Source organism: Cebidichthys violaceus, unplaced genomic scaffold (assembly GCF_023349555.1).
Source record: "Cebidichthys violaceus isolate CVI_PGR_0920_01 unplaced genomic scaffold, fCebVio1.0.p SCAF_31, whole genome shotgun sequence".
Taxonomy (NCBI): Eukaryota; Metazoa; Chordata; class Actinopteri; order Perciformes; family Stichaeidae; genus Cebidichthys; species Cebidichthys violaceus.
In genome coordinates this window covers 571019-580881 of record NW_027176495.1, presented here as the reverse complement: position 1 = coordinate 580881, position 9863 = coordinate 571019, and the positions used below count along the sequence as shown (strand labels likewise).

Sequence of the window (9863 nt, the reverse complement as noted above, 5' to 3'; positions counted from 1 at the left end):
ATGCTCTGTAATCTAATATGGGAGCACAGAGAAACAATGAAATAGGTTTAGCCTCTCTCGCCCATAGGGCAGCTCAGTCCGTTTAACCATGTTGTGAACTCAAGAGTCATGCCAAGAATACCAGGACCAGGCAATTTTAGCTAGATAATTAACTGAAAAGGCTGAATGTGGAGGGCAACAACAACAATCAGCTGTTTTCTACTCCCGTGACCCAGAACCTTGGACAGGGACGCCTTCATTTTAGTTTTTATCATAACAATTGTGAGACTACACAACCACTGTAGAGTTGGTAGTATAGGAAGTGACTAAGAATAGCTTTATGGTAAAAAAAAAAGAAGAAAAATGCTTCCTGCATCATCAAAAATGTGACCCGATGAGACAATAAAAATGTCGACCGAGGCCTGATAACGAGGAGATAATGCAGGAATGTTATGAGGCAGCATGTGGTTGTTCCTGCCATAAAAAGATGGTTGACTCAAATAAACGGAGCAAAGAAAAGGTGTCCCGTCATCTGACCGTCCTACAATTAGTAATAGCTATCATTGATGAATTTGGCTGTCTTGGCAGCAAAATCCTGTGGCAAAAAGCAGTTCCTCCCACTAGTGCACAGCAATGTGAAACCACATCCGTTTGTCCTGTGGTCAGGGCGACAGTTACTCCGCTGTCCAGCCTCACAGAGCTCTTTTGGTCCATCTGTATGACAGACTGTTCGAGACAGAGGAAGCTTGATGCTGCATGCGACATTATAAAGTTATGTCTTATTATTATTATTATACATGCAACTGCAGGGCGTGTGGAGTGACAGCCTTCACATTTGTAAAATAGAGATAGGATGAGCACTGCCACCTAGTGGTTCAAAGTATGAATTACAACCGATGGTGCCGCTTTGGAGAAAAAAACATTTGTGTGTTGGCAGAAGTAAAACGTGAAGAAAAATGTTTAAATATGCATTTTATTAAAATGTGAAAATATAAAAAATAGATTACCCCAGCTTCATTTGAGGTGAGACAGGGTGAGGTCATGATTCATAGACTATACACCCTCTATTTATAAAGTACCCTGTATGTGAAACATTTAATTTAAGACACCTATTGCTTTAATAGGTTTCATAAGCAACACATAATCAACCCCTTTGTGTTTTCCCTCTTTTCACTTGTTTCTAAAAACGTCCCAGAGGCCATTTGAAGTGTGGGGAAAAAGCGGCTGAAGTGAACCAAAGGGAGTCTTGTGGTTCGACCAGCTGTAGTATCACAGAAAGGTCTTTCAGAGAACCTCATGTTTCCCAGGAGACGTCGTCTAGTTTTAGGCTGTTTCTGAACTTCTGGGTCTCTCTAAGAAGCTGCAGGTTGTTGTGAGTGGTCCCACCTTTCTTTCCCTTTCTCTGAGCCTTAACAGGAGAGGGAACAGGTGGCTTGATCCCACTCAACTCCTTGGCTGCGCGTTCCTCGGCACGTGGCTGGCTCCGAGTCAATTTATGGACCTGTGCGGGAGCCGAGGACAGCGACATTAGTGACCTAAACTACGTACACAATTAGGGATGGCGCCACACAGACAGACACTGGACATGCTTAAATATTTACACATCTACAAAGCCTGCCGCTGGATGTGATGGTTCACATACCGTCCGCTGGTGTTTGCGGAGCTTCGTGATCTGAGCTCCCTTCTCCTCTATTCTGGCGACCAACCTCTCCAGCTCTCTCTGCAGGTCCTGCCTCTGCTTGCAATGTTGGGTTGCATCGATCTGATGCACCAACTCTTGATGCTCGCTGACAAAAAACACACACACACACACACAGATTATTAAATGTGTAAAACATAAAAATAAAAATAAATTAAAAAAAGCTTACTCACAAGCTCATTTGTCCTAGCTCGTCCTGCAGAGCCAAGAGCAGGTCAGAAAGGGAGCCCAGCGGCTCGAGAGAAGCGGTGGAAGATGAAGCGAAGTCGCTTCGGAGGCTTTTCTTGGCTCCAGCAGCAGACCGGTGCAGCGTGCTCACTCGTTCACACAGCTGGGGCTGATGGTGCTTCATCATGTGGAGTATACTTTGTACGTTGGCGTGAACCGAATGGCTCGGGCTTGTCGACTGTGACAGGGAGAGACAATTAAAATCAATGGAAAGAAATCAAATGAGGTGAAAGAGTTAATGATAATGTAGTAAGTGCACGGCAACAGAACTGACGTACCGTTCCTGCAACAAACGGCATTTGTTTGTGCCTTGGGCACCTTGGTGATGGCAGCTCATTCTGTCTGGAGGTTTTCTGAGGAAAAAGACAGCTTTTATCATTACTATGTGCAAACAAATTAAAAGTTATTTAGCTTTATCAATAAGAAAAGTACCTTGGTGGTCTTTTTTGTTTTCTTCTTTGGTTTTATTTCTTCAGCAGTTGGCACAGACAATCGAAAGTTGATGTCCAAGTCCTTCTGGAGCTGTGGACATAGAAACAGCCTGGTTTCAGTCTGTCTTTTTCCATTTTCAAGATTCTTTCTTGGCATTTTACCATTATTAGACAGTACGTTTTATGCAACTTAAAACAGACTAGATATCCTCTGCAGGTTGGGGTTAAGGAGAAGTGTAAATGTGGATGTTGTCTCATATTTTGAGATGATTTGAGTGTGTGTGGACTGACCTGGTCGGCTTTTTCCTGCACAAGTTTACGCTCATGCTCTTCTTTCAGTAGTTTTTGCTCCAAAATGGCAAGCTTCGTCTGAAAGCAAAAATAACATTAAAATAAAGTAATTCAGCTTGTGATGATTAGCGTTTAGGCTAATCAAGTGTAAAAAAAACAAACTGTGAACAACCTCTGCCAGAGTTTGTGTCCGACTCAATTTGAGACACTCTGATTCAAGTTTCTCCAGCTTATCCCGCTGAGATTGGCTGCTTGAGATGCACGGCTGCTGGTTTTGCAGTGCAGCCTAGGGCAGAGGTAAACAGAGAATATATGGTTATTTACACACATATATATATATATATATATATATATATATATATATATACACACACACACACACATATACATTGTGAATTCAATCTTAGGCATGTTTTACACACTCCTCATCATTTCTCTGTAATATATTAGTCTTATAGTTTTTAGGTTGTGATTTTAAAGACAGATTTGATTCTTTCAGTTTGTAAGCTTTTGGACTACCTGATTCTCCATGAGGACATTCTTCTCCTTCTTTGCGTTTTCAACCATCTTCCTTATGTAGTCCAGCTGCTTCTCAAGGACCTTACACCGGGCCTCTGCAGACTGCAGCTTTGAGTCCAGCTCTGTTCTCATAAACAAACAAGCGATTAGAAGAAATCTACAGAAAAGACAGACATGTGCATTGGCCTCTGCAGCTTCCATCACTTACCTTTCTTGCCCGAGTTATCTGTCGCAGGCAGGCCAGCTGCTGGACGACTGGGCACCGCGTGAGAGTCTGTGACCTCTTGATGCCTCCGAGCATCATGGGAGAATTGACTATAGCTCTTCTCCGCTTGCTTCCTTTCCAGCTCCAACCGCCTGATTTTCTCCTGGAGGGTCTTCAGTGCATCAACAACAGCTGAAGAGGAGTTAAGGAGAACAGAAAGGCGTACCTGGTAATTGCAGCCGGTGGACAAAACAAAAACATGCTATAAGACAAGAAGATAGAAATAATGGCTGTGCCATACCTGCGCTGTCAATATTAGGTTTGGTGTGGGACACCCGAGGACTGGTCATCTGTGGGTCCAGGCTGATGGATGAGTGGACTGGGAACTCAAGCTGTCTCGCTATTGGTAGTATCCTGTTCGGAGGCTGGTAATAGCTCCCGATGTAACTGTTTTTTGAGGGTGAGTCTAAAGTCTGCAGACAAAAAGAGGAGGTATATAAATTAAATTCACATTTCTTCAATGTGTGGAGGTGAAACCAGAAGGGATCTAGCATGAGCTGGTAAACTACCTGACGATAACTAACGCACTGTACCCAAATGAAGTAGCTTGAAGTAGCCTAACAAGCCCACCGATAAGCTCATAAAAGCTAAATTGCAAACGAAAACAAACCATTTTGTTTACAAACCACGCTGAGATAATTATCTTAGCATAAGGAAGCAACGCCCGTTGTAACTGCCCTTCCGTAAGTTAATCGAGATAAACGTAACGTTACGTAACAAAACCATGTAGAAAAGCTCCTTCAGACAACCTAACGTTAGCAGCTAGCTTAACTAACGACGACAGCGAAAGTAAACAAAGCTAATGTGTTAGCCACACTCGCAGCTAACGGCTGATTTGCTAATGTTACCTGGTCGTTATAAGTCTCCATTCTGGGTCATTGAGGTAGGTACTCGTTTCGAAACTAATCGTATGTTTGTATATTAATATTCCTCGACTGCTTGTGTTTATAGCTAACTGGTTTCTTGGAGCGCCCGAGCTGCTCAGTAAACTTCCTGTCACAGGCAGTCCGGACTTTTTAAATTTCCCTCCCGGCAGTGGTTCCGCCGGCGCACTGAGATCCTGCGCACTGAGATCCTTCCTCACTTCCTCCAGACTGTTCCAGACTTTTCAATGTATGAGTATAAATGATCAATGTCTAAAATAAATACTCCATGATATCTGTTGAAGGTTTTATCACAGAGACACCATCTGACACTTTGATATAATGTAGATACAATTAGAATACTCCCCCAAAAAACAAACAAGAGCAAGATTAAATTAAATATTGTAGAATTACAAATTATTTAATACATTCATAAAAGTATGAAAGTATTTTTGCCAGGTTTGGTTAGAACAATGACTAACCAGTAGGCTTTTAGACATGTATAGTATTTGATAATGTCCAGACACGTTGCTGAATAAGTATCCAAAGTCCATATTTTGAGAATGTAAATGTTACAAAAAACGGTGCATTTAAGTGAAAAAAAAAATCAGTCCCGTCAAAGTTCAGGGCAACACAGATGGAATAATGTTACATTTGTTTTATCACTCAAACATGGCAAATGTGATATTTTTTTCTTTAACCACACACACACACACACACACACACACACACACACACACACACACACACACACACACACATCCCCTAAAATACCCAGGTCGTGACCTCAGTGTCAAAGAGCTATGGCCTTGTTTAACGTGTGAAAAACAGACCCTCGAGGTCTGCAAAATGGGAAAGTGGAGTACATCATATTATGCAGAGACATGCCCACCTTCACGACAACAACAACAACATTTATTGATGCCATTTTCCGATCACTTAGGCTCTTGTCTGTAAGCAAAGTGTCTTTAACCGGTAAATCAATCAATATAGAGGCTTGAAAAACAGTATGCAAATGGCCTGCTGCACCTAAAGCCAGCATGTCTGCAATGTGGCAGGTGTGCAGCACTGAAAGAAAGGACACACTTGGTTCAGAGAATGTGTTGACATTGATAGTTGCCTGCTTATAAGACTGGCATTGACCGTCTCAGTGTGCAGCTTGGCAGAAACGAATCAAATGGAAATCTACAAACTCTCTCTCTCTCTCTCTCTCTCTCTCTCTCTCTCTCTCTCTCTCTCTCTCTCTCTCTCTCTCCTCGGCCTGCAGACAAACAACAGAAGGGGGGGGCTGCTCTACGGATGATGGGAGATGTAGTTCTTAAAATCGACCACATAAAACACTCACCGAACGCAGAGAATTCAACTCCCATAATACCCCCCCCCCCCCCCCGGCGGCTCCAACCAATCATTTGTCAGAATCCCTCACAGCACCAACCTAGAACGCCCAAGAACTCCTCTCATTGGCCGGCCTGTCCTGCCAATCACATGTTTACCCTGGAGTTGTTGCCTCCTCTCGTTTCTACCCTGGGACTAACGTTACTGGTCAGCGCTGTGGCGAGACGTCCCGTACCTGAAGACCTGCACCAAAGAATGTGGATAAAGTGAGTATTAGAGAATGACACTTTCTGCGTTCGGTGCTCATTGGAAGGTTTGTGTGTCGCAATGTCATTTTGTCCGCTTTGTTGTTGCACTTTAATGGTGTCTTTGTTAACGGGCAGCTTGAGAGCCTTCACACGAAAGGAAGCCAGAGGGAGATTGAATGGACTCACTCACTGACAAGTTGCGTGTTTGTATGTGTTCAGTCGTGTTATGTGTCTAATATTTAAATATAAAGTCATGAACCATATAAAGCAACGACAGTTAATTGTTGTTTACAAACGCTATGTGGCAATACCACTTTAATTGCCAGATTATGGTGGTTTGTAATAATCTGTCTAACCAGGTTATTTTTCTTGGAAATTGGTATCAAATCAAATACCAATATTACCATTTTAATCCCTGTATTCCCGCCACAGCCCGACTGACACTTTTTATTTGTGGCCAATACCGATATTTATGAGTTTAGAAATCAGAAAACTGAAGATATATTTGTCGGCAGTCATAGTTTTCTCCATACCATGTATACTGTATCTATACCTTTTGATGTGTGATATGGGTTTGTTAGAGAGAAATTAGAAGTAATATTGTATTTTTGCATGAATTATTGCATCAATGTGATGCCAGAGTTGTCATATTTAATATGCTGGATTATTTTAAAAACAGACATCCCTGCCTGGATATTTTATCCATAAACAGATTTCCAAGAAATAGTACTTGGATATACTAGGATTTACAGTATATTGCGATTAAAAAATACCATATCAATAGAGGAATTAGCAATTTTCCCACTACTTTGCTCACCCATAGTTTTGTTTTAATGCTGTGATGTAAACAATGACTGTTCCATGTGTTATTTGTTGCAAAGCCTGTTGTGAGACAGCCGAAACGTTAGTCCGACATCAAAAGATGGAAGTGCAGGTCCAGGAGTCTGCGGGGAGATGGAACGGGCTGGGCAGCCGGGACGCCATCTCCAGATCTGAAGCCATGGAGAACATCCGCCAGGACGTCATGGGGAAGGTGGAGGCCATCAGGCCCATACCACCATCACCCCCAGCCTCAGGAAGCCCTCCCAACAGCGACCTGAATGACATCCTGGCTCACCTCCTCATGCTCTCCAAACGGTGTCCCTTTGACGACGTGAAGGAGCGATGCATTCGGCTTCTACAGGGCGTCCAGGTAGGAGATTCATACAGCTTATGGTGTGATCCCAGTGAGCATCTCCTTCTGTGTCGCATTAAGCTGCACAATACTGTCTCATACCCTCCCGTACTAGTGCTTATGGTATTGTTCTGTTGCCATCTGCTCCTCTCTTCGCCTCTTCATAAGGATCGCAAACACTGTGGTTGAGTCAGAACACCATGTTTAGTCAAGTAGATTACATTCAATGACATGACGAGACACCGTGAACTCATCAACGCTGAAACTTTGCAAGAGTCAAGGCTTTACCAACCCAGTTCTCCAACCACACGCATGCACAGGGCAAGGCAAGAATATGTTTCAACAATTTTACTGGTATAAGTTTGGTGTAATGTTTCAAGGAATGGGGCTGGCTGAAGGGGAAAACAACATGTCACAAGCATCATATCTGCCTATCAGCAGAAATCAATGTCAGCACTATCAGCATGCCATGCAGTTTTTAATATTAATATTAATATGTTATTCCAGATGTGGTGGGGTGTAATCTGGATTCAGGTCACAGCATGGAGCCCAATTTGATTCTGTATTCATGTTGTTGTCAATTCTTTCTACTAGCCTTAGTATAAGACATGGGCAGGACCTAAAATAAATGTATATTCATGGTTAATATGTTTTGATGATTAATGTCAGCACCAAAGTATTTTGGATTTATTATATTTTGTCAGTTAAAATTGTGGAGTGAGCCGTGGCCTGTTCCACTTAATGAGTCCTCTGTTAAGAGGCAGTAAGCCTGACGACTTTTGATGGCCTGACATGTTGTTATTCTGAGGAAATAGACTGTTTGGCAGGGGCCTTAATTCCTGTTTGCGCGGAAGTGATTTTGGAAGATGGTGGAGAGGAGCAGACAGAGACAGAGACAGAGACAGAGACAGAGAGAGATGAGAGAGGGAGAAAGCTGCTTTGCGGGTTTAGCGGTGCACCATAGTACACACCGTCTGGTATTTCTGAATTATGCTAAGCTGCATTTGCTGTGGGCTTGCCAAAGGGTGCAGTTATGAGCCCATTGTGGCAGCTCATGTCTTCCTAGTCCCACGGCTGAAGACCCCCCCTGACCAACACACACACACACACACACACACACACACACACACACACACACACACACACACACCTTTCTCACATTGTCAGGGATAGAAGGGGGTAAGGGTGAGGGGCTTGGGCTCAGACGGACCTCTAATACCGCAGATCCGCTGATTAAAGACAAAATCTTTGAAAGCACAGACAGTCCTTTCCTCATGGCAACCCCCTTCCTCTAAAGAGGAAGGCCTCCTGCCTGGTGAGAATAATGTCACTTAATATCCTCTTGGCTTGCAAAAAATTTGGCCTGGAACTGTGTTTTGCTAGTTTATTGTTCCATCGTGCATATCCACCGTATATGATTGCACATTTTATTATCTGTGAGGAAAAAAAAAATCCAACAATAATTTAAAAAAAGGAGGAATGCCCTACATAAAAAATAAGCCTTAAATATGATGTGCTAGTACATGAAAGAATATGCTAATGCACATTGGCCCACCTACACACATTCAAAGCAACAGTTTGTAACTTATTCCATTTCCTATATACTAGAGTTGCCAGCTAGCTTAGCTTAGCAATAAGACTGTCTCTCTCTCTCTGCATGTAACAAAATGAGCATGTCTCTTAATTAGCTTGTTTGCACCGTTAGCGTAGTTTGCTAACGGTGCAAACAAGCTACGCCGAAAGCACTGACAGAGCTAATCATGTTTACCTGAGGTTGAACCGGAGGGTGGGTGCTTGTGTTGTTTGCTGTTATATTTAATGTTCAGAATACAGCTTCTTTTAATCCATAAAGAAAGCAGCTGTACAAAACACACTTTCTGGTTTTATAGGGGTTTATGTGCTAAACTATTTCCTGGCTGGGTGCAGTGACTTCCACCAGTTGTTCAACTGGTTCCCTGGAAATGTTGTGGTGACAACAAGACATCATGACTTCCCCTTTACAACTTTTTTTAATTCAATTGTCTTTGGACAGAACCCATGTGATAAAATAGAGATTCAGAAACATCTATCATCTAAGGCCACAGGCCCTTCTCTGGTCCTAGCAGTCACCTCATTCGCCTTTTTTATGTAATCTGAGTCTTTGCTCGCTTTTCAAGCCACCCTGTGAATATGCAGGTCAAGCTGTTCACAGTTAAAGGAATGGGCTTGAATGTTTGCAGTGTTATGTTGCCCCAATATTTCTAAGGTCAAGGGTTACGGGGCTGCGGCTGGAAATAGGGTTCCATGTGCGTGGGGAGGGGTCGGGTTCCCATGCCGTCCTTGTGTCAGACTATGCCGGAGTCATTCAAAATCACTTACTTTGCAATCCTGCGAAATGGTCAACATTCACCGAAAGGAGGTCATCGTGGGGCTTGACGTCGCTGAGTTTAATTTATCTAAAGCATATATGCTTAAACCAAGAGAGACAATAGTGTTTGTTCTGAGTGTATGAAAGAAGTGGGCAGACTCCATCGTCCTTTTTTCTCTCCGGCCACCATGTCCCCTCGCTGGACGAAAGGAGCCCAGTCTTGGGCGGCTTGACAGAGACAGAGAGGGGTTTCTTTGTGTTATGTAATTACTCCATTGAGTTAGCCCTCTACACTAACTTGAATTAAGAGCTACTCTCAAAAGATCAACCTTTTCAGGCTGGTGCTGCTCAGATTTCAGAGACTTTGTCCTCATCTCCAGCCTATAGAGATGAAAAGATGCAGTACAGAATGTACAGTAAATACCACATGGAATTAGTGTCTCTTTGAATTTGAGTCAGTGCAGATCTGAATTCATATGGCCAA

General features: G+C 42.9%; 1 protein-coding gene across 1 annotated transcript; it reads right to left on the bottom strand.

Moving 5' to 3' along the window:
* Positions 1–934: 934 nt before the first annotated feature.
* Positions 935–4406, bottom strand: cep57l1 (centrosomal protein 57, like 1). The gene is made up of 11 exons (XM_068724579.1): positions 4261–4406; positions 3654–3825; positions 3356–3544; positions 3148–3269; positions 2801–2914; positions 2629–2706; positions 2339–2428; positions 2185–2259; positions 1852–2084; positions 1622–1766; positions 935–1480 (listed from the first exon to the last, which is right to left on the bottom strand). Exons 1-11 carry the CDS (start codon positions 4279–4281, stop codon positions 1274–1276), a joined length of 1446 nt encoding a protein of 481 aa, XP_068580680.1. The 5' UTR covers positions 4282–4406; the 3' UTR covers positions 935–1273.
* Positions 4407–9863: the final 5457 nt, after the last annotated feature.

Excerpts from the sequence above, each read along its gene's own strand:
- cep57l1 (XM_068724579.1), bottom strand. The coding sequence starts at position 4,281 with ATGGAGACTTATAACGACCAG. Across the intron at positions 3,545-3,653 it reads ACCTAATATTGACAGCGCAG|CTGTTGTTGATGCACTGAAG; the intron begins GTATGGCACAGC and ends ACTCCTCTTCAG. Across the intron at positions 2,085-2,184 it reads TGCCGTTTGTTGCAGGAACG|TCGACAAGCCCGAGCCATTC; the intron begins GTACGTCAGTTC and ends TCCCTGTCACAG.